The sequence below is a fragment of the Enhydra lutris genome, unplaced genomic scaffold, assembly GCF_002288905.1.
Source record: "Enhydra lutris kenyoni isolate GAN:26980312 unplaced genomic scaffold, ASM228890v2 scaffoldscaffold1, whole genome shotgun sequence".
Lineage (NCBI taxonomy): Eukaryota > Metazoa > Chordata > Mammalia > Carnivora > Mustelidae > Enhydra > Enhydra lutris.
In genome coordinates, this window is record NW_019154085.1 from 103,230,984 (window position 1) to 103,247,045 (window position 16,062).

At 51.4% G+C, this 16,062-nt stretch overlaps 1 protein-coding gene across 1 annotated transcript in view; it reads left to right on the forward strand.

The window, feature by feature from the left end:
• Window positions 1–16,062, forward strand: part of LOC111142832 (macrophage receptor MARCO-like) — a 37,331-nt gene that overhangs the window by 15,858 nt on the left and 5,411 nt on the right. Inside the window, exons 5-11 of the mRNA XM_022496158.1 lie at window positions 4,730–4,774; window positions 5,072–5,116; window positions 5,425–5,523; window positions 9,104–9,202; window positions 9,299–9,334; window positions 9,738–9,836; window positions 9,929–9,991. Of these exons, the coding sequence (XP_022351866.1) occupies window positions 4,730–4,774; window positions 5,072–5,116; window positions 5,425–5,523; window positions 9,104–9,202; window positions 9,299–9,334; window positions 9,738–9,836; window positions 9,929–9,991 (486 nt within the window). The remainder of the gene's footprint in view (window positions 1–4,729; window positions 4,775–5,071; window positions 5,117–5,424; window positions 5,524–9,103; window positions 9,203–9,298; window positions 9,335–9,737; window positions 9,837–9,928; window positions 9,992–16,062) is intronic.

The following is a 16,062-nucleotide window of genomic DNA, read 5'->3' on the forward strand; positions in this document are numbered from 1 at the left end:
CTCTGACCCTGCCCACTCACCAAGGCCTTCCCCCAGGGGCTCCTGGGCTTATGCCTTTCTGGACCCTACCCCAGCTTACCTTCCACGGGCCCCCAAAGTTCCCCACAAACTCACTGGTCCTCCATTGGGTCGGCTCTCTGTTCCCTGACCTTGCTGGGACTCCTGGCTTCTGGGCCTTTACCCTCTCCTCGCCTGAAGTGGGAAATGGCTCCCCCATCCTCCCCACCCCACCAAATCTAAGCTGCCTTCCGAGGCCAGCCCAAGGGTGTCCCCCTCAGGTGCCCTCTCCCCCAGCACTCCAGCTGCAGGTGCAGGGCTCCCCCCACCCCGTCTCCAGTAATCACTGTTTCCAGATACCTCTAACCTAACACGGAGCTTCTCCCCCCATCTGTCTGTGATCCTTTCCAGGGGTGCACGCCTCATGCCTCCTAGAGCACATAACAGGAGGGTAGCCTCTGGGACCTGAGTTCTAATCCTAGCCCCACTGCTTCCTGGCTGTGTGACTTTGGACCAGTGATGTCAGTTTTCTGGAACCTCAGCGACTCAGCTGTATAAAAACTAATGGAGATAATTTTGCTCACTTCCCAGGGTGGCTATAAGATGCACGTGAAGAGTGTGCAAAAAAATGTCCGATGATAGCAGGTGCTCTCTGAGGAAAACACCTGTGCCTTCACTGCTTTTTCTTTCTACCTGAACACACAGCTTTGGCTACGCGCATGCACATACATGTGCACTCACTCACGCCTATCGCGTTCTATCAGCGGAGTGGCTGAAATGTCATCTTGAAAATAATTCTGCACGTTGTTCTTGGGATAGAACTCTTTGGCTTCATAATTATTCATGGATGGCCCAGACATGCCACTGGCGAGGGAGAGTTTCGAGGCAGCCTTGCATGATGACATGAGGGTCCCTTTGCATCACTGGCTCTCCTGGGGACAGACCTTGGCTCTCTCTGGAACCAGGTGCCTTGAGCAAGTCACTTAACACTTTGAGCTCTGTGTCCCCCTGCTATAAGATGGGGATAATGATAGGACCTCCTGGGATTGAAGTGAGGATAAAATGATGAATGTAAAAATGTGTAGTCCAGTGCCCAGCTCAGAGTGAGTATTCAAATGTGCCCTTGTTGTTCCGTGTTGTTGTTATTTGCTTTGTTATTTTGTGGGGAAGGTTAAAGGAGCTAACACTTGGGGAGCTCCAGCCGGATGGATGTTGGCTCCTTCCCTCCAAGGAGAGGCTGACACCTCTTCTCAACCCAGTGTTTCGTCTGATGTTGTTTGTGCTTGCTAATTTCAGTTACCATACAGAGCAATATTGGTTTCAGGAGTGGAAGTCAGTGATTCATCACTTACCTACAACACCCAGGGCTCATCACAGCAAGTGCCCTCTTTAGTATCCATCCCCCACCTAGCTGATGTTGAAAGTCTGCTCTAGCCTCTGCCCCAGGCCCAGTGTTCCAGGACCAGACACAGAGCCCAGCTCACCTCCAGGCAGGTAGCAGCCTCCCTTTGGTCCCTCTGTCTCTGTCTCTCTGGCTCTTTCTGTGTGAATGCACACATGGCCCCTGATCAGAGAGGCTCCAGTTACAACTTTTTGACTTCACAATGGTGCGAAAGTGATCGCATTCAGCAGACACTATACTTCAAATTTTGAATTTGTTTTTAGTTTTTTTTCTTAAGGATTTTATTTATTTATTGGTCAGAGAGAGAGAGCACAAGCAGGGAGAGCAGCAGGGAGAGGGAGAGGGAGAAGCAGGCTCCACTGAGCAGGAAGGCCGATGTGGAACTCGATCCCAGAACCCTGGGATCATGACCTGAGCCGAAGGCAGACGCTTAACCTACTGAGCCACCCAGGCGTCCTCAAATTTTGAATTTTGATCTTCTCCCAGGCTAGGGACATGGTGGGGGGTGGGGCATGCTCTCGTATAATCCTGAGCAGGACAGCTCCCCTTCAGCCAGGCACTCCCAAGAGCAAACAACTGATCCGCTGACAACCACTCTGTCCCCAGACAGCCACACTGCTCTCACTGTCAGTATAGGAGTCAGTAAGTTACAGGACAGGGGCAGCTCTGTATTATAAAACAGGCTTTGCATTAGATGATTTTGCACAACTGTGGGCTGATGTCGGTGTTCTGAATATCTTTAAGGGAGGCGAAGCTGCGCTGTGATGTGTAGTTGATTAGGTGTACTAAATGCATTTTTGACTGAAAATATTTTCAATTTCTATTGTTTATTGAGATGTAGCCCCACTGTAAGTTGAAGAAGACCTGTATGCGTGTGTGTGTGTGTGTGTGTGTGTGTATTTGTAATCTACAGCTTCGTCTCCCTGTCTCTCTCCAGACACGGTAGTCTCTGACTACCTCTTTGTCTCTGTCTCTGTCTGTCTCTCTTCTGAAGCCCAGAAAACAGAGGCAGGAAACTGATTCCAGCAGCTAGGGCTCACCCCCGACCCCTTCCCAGCTTCCCCCACCACCCTGGGCCCCCCAGGGGAGGCCCACCATCTCTTTCCCCTCCCCCAAGGCCTGCCTTGCCTGGTCATGCTCCCGCAAAGGCATGTTTTCCTGCACCAGCCCCTGGAAACCAATAGGTGGGTCCCAGAGGATGGCTGGGTACAGGGCCCAGAGGTGATGGGTTTGGCCCCAAAGCAGCCTGCCTTGAAACTGCCCTCTGGCCAGGCTTCCAAAACAGTGCTGGTAGGGGCCGGGGATCCTGCACCTAAGTCAAGTTTGGGAAACGGTGATGTGGAACCCACCCACACCTCTCTGCCCCTCCCCGCTGTGTTCCAGACTTCTCAACAGACATTTACAAAAAGCATCTCAAGGCTGACACCTCCCCAGGCACTGGGAATGCAGACAGAAAAAGACAGAATCCCTGCCCTCAGGGAAGCGTGATTCGGTTACAGCCCTGGCTTGTGCTCTGAGAGACTGGGGCAGCTCCCTAGGTAAGGAGAGCATGAGGGGACTTAACCCCCTCAGGGGCCACAGAAGGTTCCCAGAGAGAACTTTCAGCCTTGACCTGAGTGTGAGTGGAAGGTGCCAGGAAATACGGATGCTAGGCAGAGACCCACACATGCAAAGGCCCTGGGGTATGAGTTAGGAACGGGGATTTGGTGAGCAAAGAAAAGCAAAGAAAGAAGACCTAGTGCTGGAGTGCAAGAATGAGAGGAGCGGAGGTGGGAGACAGGCTGGGAGCTGCAGGGACTAGGCAGGCCTTGGTCAGGAGGTGGGGTGAAGGCAGTAGTCCTAGCTACATGCAAGGTACATTCACCTATGTTTTGTGGATCCCTCACACTAACCGCATGTGGCTGCTGCTATTATCTGCATTTCACAGATGAGGAAACAGGCCCTAAGGGATGTTGACTTGCTCAAGCTAACTCAGGCAAGGCTGAGGAGCAGAATCAGACCCTGGAGGGAGCTGAAGTCTCCTCCCTGTCAGTGGGGCCTGCTGTCAAACCCCAAACTGATTTTCAACTGCCCTTTCCTAGAGCTTGTCTGAGAGGGACTCTAGTCCCCCATCCTGCTTCCATCCCTTGGGACCCCAGGCTTGTGCACACAGGATGGATATAGACTTATGGATTCCACAAATTGGACTGAGGTCCTACTCTGAAATAGAAAGCATGTCATGGGCTTTGTCATCATGGTGTCCTGACATGGGTGAAAGGCTTTGCCCCTGAGAGACCTGGAACCTGCCAGCCTCTCTCCAAATCTCCCTCTCTCTCAGGCAAAGCCATGCCTACCAGAAAGTTGTTTTCCTCTACGGGGATGTGGAGACCCGCTATGGTCTGAGTGTATCTCCTCCAAATGCCTGTGTTGAAAACCTAACCCCTGAGGTGACTGTATTAGGAGGTGGGGCCTTTGGGAGATGATTCAGTGCTAAGAGCAGGGCCCTCTTGAATGGGATTAGTATCCTTATAAAAGACACCCCAATGCTCCCTCACCAACCCCCTCCACCAAGTGAGGACACAGCAAGAAGTCAGAAGAAGCTGACCACACTAGCAACCGAATCTTGGACTTCCAGCCTCTAGAACTGTGAGCAATGCATTTTTGTTGTTTATAGGCCTCCTGCCCTGAGGCTTATAGCAGCTGGAACGGATTAAGACAGGACGAGGAACCCTGTCCCGCCCTCCTGGGTTGTTGTGAGTCTCGAACCTGCAAGCAGCCCTTGGAAAGGGAGAGAACAGTATGTGAGTGACAGTAAAAATAGGTGGCCTGAGTTCAGAGCCTGCCGCCAGGACCGCCCTGCAGAGCTAGTATATTAAGCCCATTCTACCGATGAGGAAACTGAGGCTCAAAAGGAAGAAGTAACTTGAACCACGTCATGCAGCTGAAGGCGCGGTGCTGCTCCTTGAACACGCACCACTGCAGTTCACCTGTTGGGCCCTGAGCTTCTTGGAGGAAGGAGCTCTGCCTTCTCTTCCTTTCCTTCCTCCGCACAGTTTGGCTTGTTCCTGGGGCTCAATGGTAGTGCGTTGGATAAATAGTGGTGTGATAAGTGGCTTTGTCACCCCACCTGTGGGCTGGCTCCTGGGTCTCTGCTCCTGTGCTTCAAGTCTCCCAGGTCAAAAGGGGCCCCGGGCAGGCTTGGCATTGAATCCCACTTCTGCCAAGACCACTGGCTGAGAAGGGGGCCAAGGGGCCAAGGCGAGCCATGGACGCTGGCCTCTGGCTACTAGCCCTATAATCCTTTTCCTCCTCTTTGTCCAGGCTTTGTTCTGAATCCCTTTTCCTTTCCAGGTCCTCCAGGACTCCAGGGCCCGCCTGGAATCAAGGGAGAGGCAGGTGGGTAGGGGTGGGTGTGTGCACGAGCCGAGGGTTGGGAAGCAGGAGGGTTGGCTCATTCATACCTCTATGCCCAAGAAACTCGGCCTCTTATTTCCTCTCTCTCTCTCTCTTTTTCTTCTTGTTCTGAAGAGTGAAATGGTGTCACTGGTATGTGTGTGGCGGGGTTGGGGGGAGCAGATGAGACAGAGAGAGGCGCTTCACCTCGAGTGGGCATCTTATCCTTCTGAGGGGCTCTAGAACATCAGCTGACTGAGGAGCCAAGAGCCCTGTGACTAGTTCTTTCCTTCCTCGCAGGCCTCCGAGGACCCAACGGTGCTCCAGGGAAACAAGGAGCCCCTGGTAATGTGTGTGTCCTCTGCTTGGGCTCAGCGATGCCTTGGCCGAGAGGCTGAGCCAGCTCCCCACAACCTTCTCCCCACAGCTATCCCCCAACCAGCCATCCCCATCCCCGCTGCCTCAGAGGGGCATTGCCCTCCCCTAGTCCTCTGCTCTGGAGTCTTATTGTGCCTCATCGATACACCCAAGAGATGACCTCACCTCCCCCAGACTTCCTCTTCTCCTGGAACGCCCCCTGCCCCATTGCCTAGGAGTCCCTCCCAGGAGGATGGTGGGAGCCCACCTCATTGGCCATTCTCTGCCCACCCCAGGACAGCAGGGAGAGAAGGGCAGCAAAGGTGATGGGGGTCTCGTTGGCCCGAAAGGGGAACCTGGAGCTAAGGGAGACAAAGGAGACCTGGGTCTTCCAGGTAAGGGTCCAGTGGGAGTGTCGGTGCTTGTGTGTGTTGGGGGGGTTGGCTAAGGGCTGGGCCCCGATCCTATGGAAGTGTGTCTGTTCTGTACCACTGAGGACAAAGCAGACAAAGCTGGGCTCTGCCTACCAGTCTCATGGGAGCACCCATGAGGTCCCTTCTGTCCAGGTGAGCAGAGGCCAGGAATATGAAAGCTGAGAGCAGGGGGGTGGGGAGTAAGGAGACACAGTCTCATTCCAGGCACAACCAGTGATGAGTGGGGACACAGGCCATGCTAGGAGCTCGGAGGAGAGGAAGGCGAGGGACAGCAGTGGGACCTGAGGAGGACACAAGGGAGGAGGGTAGACTGGCTGGCAAGGAGGGAAAAGGGATTGATACCAGAAGGAGGTGCTACCTCAGAACTTTTTAGGGCACTTGTTCCAAGTCCAAGAGTGTGTGTTTCGAAGGCCTGGATGATTCTGACCCTGACAGTCTAGCAGGAGCTCTTTGAGAAGCACGGCCCCAGGGGCTCTGGCCATGACCGAGCGCCTCCATGTCCCTTGCCCCTTGGCTTCTTGAGGCCCCCTTGGGGGGTTCTGGGGTATTGTATCATAGGGAGAATGAGTGTTGTGCAGCTAGTGAGCTTGTTATTATTATTTTTTTTTTGAAGATTTATTTATTTTAGAGAGCACGGTGGGGGTAGGGGCAGAGGGAAAGGGAGAGAGAGAATCTCAAACAGACTCCATACTGAGCACAGAGCGGGATGCGGGGCTTGATCCCACGACCTTGAGATTCTGACCTGACAGAAACCAAAGGTTGGACACTCCACCAGCTGCGGCACACGGGCGCCCCGGCTAGTGGGCTGGGACCCCAACCATGCTCTGCACCTGTTCACATGCCTTGCTAGGCACATTTTTAACCAGCTGAGATTTAGTTTCTTCATTTCAGAAAAGAATGGCCGTTAAAATAATCATAATTAAATTATGCATATCTTGTAGGACAGTTAGGAGGGCTAGAGATCATGTTTTCAAACCATCTGCCACATGGTTCAACACTAAATGAATGATAGCCATTAGCCTTTGTGATCCTTTAAGGTAGAAAAGAGAAGGACTTCAGTTCTAAGATCAGACACATCGGGGTCCTAATACAACTCACTAGCTGGGGTAAATGACTCGACCTCACCTGGGGTAAATGACTCGACCTCTCTGACCCTCAATTTACTCACCCATAAAAGGGGGATAATAAGAGCAACCTCTAATAAGGATTAGTTACAACAGGAGTATAAGGCATAAGATGTGTGGCACTATACCTGCAAATAGGAATATTTACATTGTAAGAGACTGGGGTGCTTGTCTTCAGGAAGGGGGCCCTTACCGGGATGTGTTAGCCATGTTCAAACATTAAAAAGTCACTTGTGGAAGAGAAAACAGACTCGCTCTGGGTGCCCATCAATAGAATGAGGAGCGATGATCAAGGGTTTCAGGAGAGCCAATCGTGCTGAAGTAAGGAAGGAGGAAGGCATTAGAACTTAGGGCACCCCAGGGATGAGCCGGGCACTCATGCGCAGATCTCAGGGGCTGCAGCCACGGAGGCGGGGCAGGGGCGGGGGCGGGGGCTGCAGAATTCTCCTGGGCAGGACTGAGCCAAACCTTTGCACCAAGCAATTGGTTAGACCGTTGACCACTGAGGGTGCTTCCAAAGGCGGCCCTCTGCAGTGCTCTCTGCAACAGGAAAGGAGGCCCCCGACTTTCTCAAGCTGGCCCTCCCCTCCCACCCCAGAATGGGGGGTGACAAGCCGGCGCTTTGCGCGTAGAGTCTACGCCCTCCTGTTTCCCAGCCCACATCACCCACCGCCACAGGCCCACGACGATTCCGCAGCAGGGCACGAAGCCCGCACTCGGAGGCGGACTCGGGACTGGAAACGCTGTGGCCAGCCTGCGAGGGGAATTGCCGTAGTTTTTACCCCTCCTCTTCCCAAATTTCGTCTCCCAAGATCACAAGATCTCTTTCACCCACTGGTCCCCAATCTCCATTCCGCAGAGGGGACGCGGGAACCAAGAGAGCCCTGCTTTGGTGGTACTGAGGCTTGGTGCTCTTTGTCACAGTGGATGGGTAATGCCCCTAGTGGAGATCCAGGGGACACTCTTTTTGCCTCACTTCACCTTTAGCTGTGATGGGAAGGTTCAGACATCAGGCACAGCTGGGTTCCTCCGTGGGTGGGTCGTTTCACTAGGAACGCGGGGATTCCCAGGGCTGTCCCCTTTGATGGAGACATGGCGGGCCCAGCCACACACAGACCCCGGCCCAGACCACGCTCCAAAATCCTTGTACAGCCAAGCCATTTCTATCATGTGATGGTTCTGGCTGGCCAGAGCAATCAGGCACCAACCAATTCCTCCAGGGAAGTAATTCCTAGTCCCTTCTAACAAATCCCATTTGTGCCTTCTGCCAAAGAGGACACCCTCAATGCCCGAGAACTGCCTTCCTTGGGGCTTGCCCCTGAGGTTATAAGAGATCTCATCTGTAACCAAGTTCTCTCTGGTTCTTTTGTTTCCCATGAAGGAATAATCATCCTTCAAGTATCTAAACCAGAAAGAATCTACTTCCTAAGCCTTGCCCCTGAGATCACCCCCAGCTTTGATCCAGAAAGCTTTGCATAACCCATGATTCTTTCCCTCTGCTTCAGGACTTTCTGTCTCCTTTCTTGATTCACTGGAGAAAAGGCTGGTATCCCTTTGAGTCCTCCCCTTCCCTATCAAGAAAGTAAGGGAATGGAGCCTTTTAACCAAATTGCACAGTGCTGAGCCCATCCCAGGGCAGAGCGAGCTGCTCTGGGTAGGGCTTCGACTGGCTCCCAGAACAGCAGGTTACTGCTGGGTTACTGCTGAGCAGACCCAGCCTGGCATGGTTAGGAGGGGTGTACAGCCAGCTCCAAAACCAAACTCGTGGACTGGGACGGGGTTGCCAGGCCCTGCTTTGCCAGAAGCCTCCCTCGATTGATATGCACTGAGCAGTGGCAGAAAGGAGGAGGGAGCAGTGGACGACCGAGGAGAGGACAGGCTGGGACAAGCCGTGAATGCAGATGACAAGTGGAAAATTTGATACCTCAGGCACCAAGAGAGGCTGTGACTGAAGCCCTGGCAGGAATTTGAGCTGCCGCAATGTTCTTCTCCCCGCCACCAGCCCCCCCACCCCGTACCTTCGAATCTCTATTCTCAGCATTTGGGATCGACTTTCTGGAATATTCAGATTTCGGTTTGAGAGGCTTGGAAAGTAATTACCCAAAATGCAGACACGAAAATGAGCTCTAGCTAAGCCTGGACTGTGGTCCCTCCCAGGGTCCTGAGAGCCTGGCTTCCCTGGCCCACCCACCACTCAGGCCAGTTGACCTTGGCCGTTTTTCACAAGTTCATGTCTTGTCTCTGGGGCAAGGTGGTGTGCTCCTAGAGGGCACCTATTGTATCTTCCACTTCTGGGCACCAGGTAGCAGGAGCTCAAAGAGTTTGAGTTTGTAATTTGGGTGGGACAAGTGTCAGTGGGATCTGGCGGCTGGGTTTGCCCTCCTCCTGTGCCTGACCACGACTCCTTGATTTTTCAGGAAGCAAGGGGGACATGGGCATGAAAGGAGACACAGGGGTTATGGGTCCCCCCGGAGCCCAGGGGACTAAAGGTGACTCGGGGAAGCCAGGCGCCCCAGGTAAGAGGCTGTCCATCAGACTGTAGCTATTCCTTTCCCCCCTGGTGGACTGAGCTATAAGGGCACAAAATCCCTAAAAGTCCCTCGTCCTTTCAGGTGCAGCTGGATTTCCTGGAATAAAAGGAGATCAAGGTAAGAACTCTGGGAATCCAGGTATCATTCGAGCTGCCACTGTCCCTGGGCAAAGCCAAGTCCAGGACATGACTCCACTATCTCTATCTCATTGTTGTGTTAACCCAGAGCACCCAGGGTCTCTTAAAACTCAGCTCTGCCTGAAAGGAACAGGCTTGATTGGTGGGTCCCTAACCCCAGACCCTGCAGAGTGATGGCCGAGATGAACAAATTGCTCAGGCTCTAACTTTTCTCCTGCTGATTAGGCCTGTTCGCAGCCTCTAAAGGGAGCTGATTAAAGCTGCCCAGGGAACATACAAGGTGGTAGGACATATGCGTGTCACTGCTGAGAAGAGAGGTGTGTTGAGGGGCGGCAACGAGGCTCTCTGGCGACCACACCCAACCTTGCCCTTGTCGCTTGCAGGACAACCTGGAGCGAAGGGTCCTCCTGGCTCTCCGGGCGTGGCAGGATCCCCAGGGGCCAAGGGGGAGCCTGGCACTGCTGGCTCCCCTGGACTAGCAGGTGAGGTCCTCGGCACTGTGGTGGGTATAGGGAGTGATGTCTGAAGACCCACGGAGCTCAGCCCTCATGCCATCTGGGCATCTGTTGTACAGGGCCACCAGGGACACCCGGGAGTCCTGGAGCCCACGGCGTGAAAGGAAGCAAGGGAGACCCAGGTAACAGAGGGTGTGGTTGGGGGTGGGCAGGGTGCTGGGTGTCAGGGGTGGACAGGGAGGAGGACTCCCTCCCAGTGGGCCCACCAGAAGGAGGCAGATGGTCTTCTGTACTCAGGCCCCAGAGGCACCCGGATTAAGGAGGACACTTTCCTCTCTCAGGGCCCTTTGAGCTCAAAGCCCTAGGGCTGTCCTCTCTCTGCTCAGGGTCCCTGAAAGGCCCCAAAGCCATGACCGAACCTCCACCATTAAAGAGAAGGGAAGCTGACCCACATTGTCTCCTGGACCGCCTTCTAGCCCTGGACATAGTTTCCATTCTCTCCAGCTAACCTATAATGGGGCCCCAGGGTCAGGGCTCTGGATTTCGGTGGGGGGGGGGGCAAGGTCAAGAAACCCCTTCTTGAACATTCTCCCAAAGGGCCTCAGGCTGGGAGGAGTGACCCACAGTAACCAAACTCACAGTGACCACTATATAAAACTTCATGTCAACTTAGTCTACATTATAAACCATTGTGCCAACTTAGTATAGGTTATAAACCAGCCAACCAAAGTGGCCTACTTTATAAACCTCTACACCAATTTTGTCTAGTCACTAAGTCAGTCTGGGCAATGGTCTAAAAACTCTGGGCCACTTTTGGGGGGCACTGGGGCACCATGATGTGTAACACCTGCTTCCTGACCTCACGCATACAGGTTGGTGCCTGAGACAGGCAGACAGACTGTTGCCAGACTGTGCCAGGTGCATTCTGTCATGAACTTTTGCATGGAGAAGTGCTGAATGCCCCTTAGAAAGCCAAGTGCAGCCTGGAGGTATTGTAACAGTGCAAGGTCAAGAGAGCAGGCTGGGCAGTGGCTTTGGGTGGCCGTGGACAGTCTGCCGCAGGCCGTTCTCATGCTGTGTCGCAGGTCTGTGTCTCGTGCCGCAGGTCATGCTGTGTTAGCCTGACGCCCTCACGCAGAGCCATGTGCAGACCCACATGAGGGGCAGGTGTTCTTAGGGCTCATTGATCAAGTAGTTGACTAGTAGATGGATTGATTCCTTAAACAAATGTGACTTAACTCAGCTAAATGCTTCAGTTTCATCATGTCCCTTCTCTGGTAGGGGTGGTGAAAGGCAGAGCAGCACGTGAGTGATGTAAGAGCTTGAGATGAGTCTTGTGGAATGAGTGGAGTCTGGCCATGGGGAGGAAGGGAAAGGAAATCTAGAGAGAAGGAAGAGAGCAGGCGAAGTCATGAAAGAATGAGGGAGGGCTCTGTAGGCTTCTGTACCTGGCATCTAGGGTTGGGATGTGAGAGAGGGTCAGGAGCTCTGGCCAGAGGGGTGGGTGGGGGCCACCTCCTGGCTGGCCCTGGACTCTGAGCCTTCAACCATTGGGGTTTTCCTGAAGATCATCGAGAGCTATGGCACAGGCTTTTGTAGTACGTGCTATCCTGGGGTGTCTGGGTGACTCAGTCATTAAGCATCTGCCTTTGGCTTAGGTCATGATCCCAGGGTCCTGGGATCAGGCCCCGCAGCGGGCTTCCTCCTCGGCAAGAAGCCTGCTTCTCCCTCTCTGATTCCCCCTGCTTGTGTTCCCTCTCTCACTATGTGTCTATCAATTAAATAAATAAAATCTTCAGGAAAAAAAAAAAGTACCCACTGTCCTTCCAGCCCATCCAGGCTCTGAGCTGGTTTCTTTTTCACGCTGTGTCATCCACGGCCAGGGATCTGCTGCCTGAGGCCATATCAATGCTACCTGAAGGCCCCCCCCCAGCAAGGTCTCACCTTCTGGTGTGGTGGTCAGCTCTCCCTGCCTTGTTGACTGCCTCCTCCCGATCTTAAATATTTCCACCTTCCTTGCTCCCAGATCCCAGGAAGTCTGACTTCTGGGCACGAGGCGGCCCTACCCCTGAGTTTTCTGCTTGGCTTCATAGTGATGACAGCTTTCAACCCTCAGTTATAAACAAGTCTCTCTCCCAACCCTTCCCCGATTGCCAGACTAATGGTTCTTAACTAAGTAAGGGTATCAGGGGTAAAACACGATTTTACCTACAAGGGACACTGAGCCCCCTTCCCAGGCCCCCCAGCCTGTGTCTCCCACTCTCTGGAGGTAGGAGATTTTGCCCTGCACTCCATACCCTGGGACGGTTTACCTCGGAAGAATCGCTCCGATAACAAGCATTTTCATGATAACCCACTGGGATAAGCACTTTCATTAGTGCAACTTGCCCACACTTGAGGAGCCAGGAGGAGACACAGTGAAGGTTGGAATCGTAGCCTGGCTGGCTCAAAGCCAGGGGCCTTATCCATTACACTCTGTCATGCTCTTTTCCTTCCTAGGCAGCCTGAGAATACCCTTACCCCCAATCAGGCATTCTGATGAGCGACACCTTCCCTCTCCATCCCAGGTCAGGAAGGATTTAAGCTGAGGCTACAGCAGGTTCTTCTTCGATTCCAAGAAGGAAACATGATGTTCTCAGGCCCTGTTATGACTCTTCATTATTTACCCCAAAACCCACCTCCCTGAGAGCCCAGATTCCTTTGGCTCACAGCCTGGGGATGGTTTTAACCTTATTATCAAGTTCCCATGTATTTGTTGAGCACTTTTTTGGGGATCTCCATCAATCAGGCCCAGTGGTGAATACCAATCAGGCAAATTCTAAAGGCTATTCCTTAATTCCGGCTACCCAAGTAAACATGCTGATTACATCTTCAATTTGGAGCATGTGATGATTACAACTTTCATAAAATTGTGTTGGTTTCCCACGCAAATCCAAATGCTTGTCTTGATCTAGTAGCTAATGGTTCCATCTCAAGAGGGAATTTCCACAGGTCCATTATCTGGCCTATTCCCACAGGTCCATTATCAGTCTACCTATCTTCCCAAAGTCAGAGGTTAAGGAACTCTTAGAGAGGTTAGATTTCTCAAGTGGGAAAAGGAAGGATGGGTAGTGATCATGGAAGATAATGCTTACTTTTCAATGTCAGGACACTGGTATTCCCCAAACTGGAGGTAGTATGGTGTCTGTCCCGTGTGGGTTATATCAAGCCAGTTTTTCAACCCAATGTATTTCCTATTTTGTAAATAAAATCATTAATCTCTCAAGAGAACATCAAGCCTCCCTGGATGAAAACAGAGAAATTATAGTGCCTTGGCTTGACCTAGGCTAATAGCCAGATCCCATGATCGTGCATTAATTAAAACAAATGAAATCTGTTTATGATTAACGATACTTCTGGGCCAGGCACTGTGCTTGGGATTTACTCCTATGATCTTAGCTCATCTGCCTGTGTCCCAGAGTTTCATCACCGCTACCTTACAGCGGAGGGAGCAAACATTCCCCGAGGGTGAATCCTCTCCTTGGGGTCTCACAGGTAATATACTCTGAATCTTAATCCCAGAGCCAGATCCCAAAATTGTGCTTTCCCAGACCGTGTTACATAGAATAGCACAGAGTAAACGATTCTAAGAAAGTCGGACTCTCCTGCCCTTGCCACTGCCCCGCAGATGGGTGAATCCTGGCTCAGTCACCAAATCCTCCTGCTGTTGTGAACAGTCGCTTATTGTACTCCAACCCACTCAGGTGGAATGTGTCCCTGTGTTGATACCTCTTGAGAGAAAGCAGCCATCTTAGATTAAAGATGGTGATGAGGAAACGTTTTTCGTTCTGTCTGGAGGACAAACCACACGTTATAGACGGCATGATCACTCGGCAGAAATTTCTCCCAAGGCCATTTCCTTCACCATTCACAAAACAACATTTTACCAGCCTCCCAAAATGGAGTTATTTCTAACCTTTGATCTTTCAAAGGATTACGGAGTTATTTCACTTGGGGGAAAAAGATCGCAAAATAAAAAACAAAAAATCCCACAAAAATTCATTTTAGCTCAAAATCCTTTGGCCATTTTCAAGTTTGTTGGGAAATGATGTGGGCATTTTGCTTTCTAGGATCCCACCTCATGAAATGGCATTAGAAGCAGCCAAGACATTTAAGCTCTGAAACACCCATCTGATCAGAAGGTCTGCATCTCAGCAGCCTTCGTGTCTAAAATATAACAAGAATCTGAATTTTCTATATCCTTTTATTTTCCTCTTGAGGCAAAGCCAAAATGCAAATAACCTAAAATCTATTTTCTCATCTGTATTTGAAGACATTTTATTTTGAAGGTAAGCAACAAAAAGTAATTCATAATAGCAATTAAGCCCTATATTGTGAATATAATTTCTCAGTTGATTCCAGTCCCCATATCAAAGTACTGAGTTGGTCCCAGAATTTATTAAATTCTACCAACTCACATTTCTAAGTTGCCACTCATAAAACCTGTCCTCATTTTCCTCTAAATCTCTCAGAGATATCTGCAAAAGTCTACACCTGTCCCAGTATTAGTCCCCAACCCGCCATCTTACTTCTGCCACATAGCGCCGTCTGTCAGTTGTCAAAGTCATCCTCACTTTGTCAGGCTGCACTTAGCCTGTATGTCAAGATGCTACTTAAGGAGTTTCCTAATGTACTGGAAATTTCTACATTAAATCAGAGCTGGAAGACCTGCCCCGGGCCCATTTCCTTCTGTGTGGAATGTGAAGAATATTCTAGAATAATAGCCAGGTCCCTGCTAGCTTGACAGCACTCTGTGTTTGAAACTGGCAATTTCCCCCTCAGAGCAGAAACATTCTAAGATTTTAGGCAAAACACCAGCTGAACACTGAACAATCCAGAGACATGTGCTTTTTTTTTTTTTAATTTTTATCGTGCTGTATGACCTTTAATTAGGTATAAAGACTTCCAATCACATCACCTAGGGACCATTCTAACTGCTGCTCTGTTTGGCCGCCAGTCTCTTGAGACATGTGCTTTCTAACAAAACGATTTTCTTGGGAGAAAATTATTTCTTTAAGTAAATACCTTGTAAATAAATATTTTGGGTCCTCTCAGCTTGATACATGTGTGATACCCAGAAAAACCCAGTTAGATGTGGTTTAGAGGAGAAATCAGCATTTGTTTTCCCCAGAGACAGGAAGGCTGATCAAAGGTGGTGAGCTGGGAGCTGGTCTTTAAAGAGCCAGTGAGATTTGTTTAAGGCAGTGTTACTCAAAATGTGGTCCCTGGACCAGCAGCATCACCATCAGCTGGGAACCTGCTAGAAAGGCAGCTTCTCAGATCCACTGAATCAGCAACTCCAGGGTCGAGCCTGACAAGCCGGTTTGGTTCGCCAGCGCCGTGCAGGTGACTCTGAAGCACCCCTAGCTCAGCTACTCATTTAGGGGATGGGATGGAACCTGGGAACCAGGTGGACAGGCCAAATGGAAACTCCAGGAAGATGTGAGCTGCTGTGCTAATGGGGCATAGGGAGCTACAGCACTCAGTGGGAGACCCACCTGGGTTACAACCCAGTTTCACCACTCCATCACTGTGTGGCCTTGGATAAATCACCTAGCATCTGTGACTGTGTCTTTCCTCCTCTTCTGTATAAAGGAAAAGGGCACGACCTTGCAGGGTAACTGAAAGGTGGGATGAGGATATGTATAAAGCCCTTAGCAGCGTGCACGGGTCAGCAAGTAAGGGAGTCCCTGTGATTCCTGTCTGAACAGGGTGTGCTTGTCATGTGGTGCTTTGGGGACAGCTGGAGATGGGCATTTCTTTGGGAGGGGACCATAAAGGGAGGTCATGGGGCCTGGCGTCCCTGAACCTTGGTTCCAGGGATGGACTCTTCAGGTAGAGGTTTCTGCAATATTGCGCCCTCTAGACTGCAGACAGAGGGCCAAGGGTCAAGGTATGGACCATTTTAGACTGTTTTTCTATTTACTAACAGCCAAACACAGATGTCTGAGTGTGGCTTCTACTCTCTAATCTTGACACACACAATTCAGATGCCAATGAGCAGAGGAAATTTGTGCTGCCTCTTCTGGCTCAGGTCACCAGTGAACAATTAGGGGGCTTGTTGGGCCAGGAGCCAGGAGCTCCTGTGGGCCAGGGTCTGAGGTGCTTCCTCCGGAGGGGAGACAGATGCACGCAAACAGGGTCTGTGGGGTCTCTGGGGCAGCACCTACTGAGTGCAGGCCAGACATTAGGATCAGCCCGTGACGCAGATGAC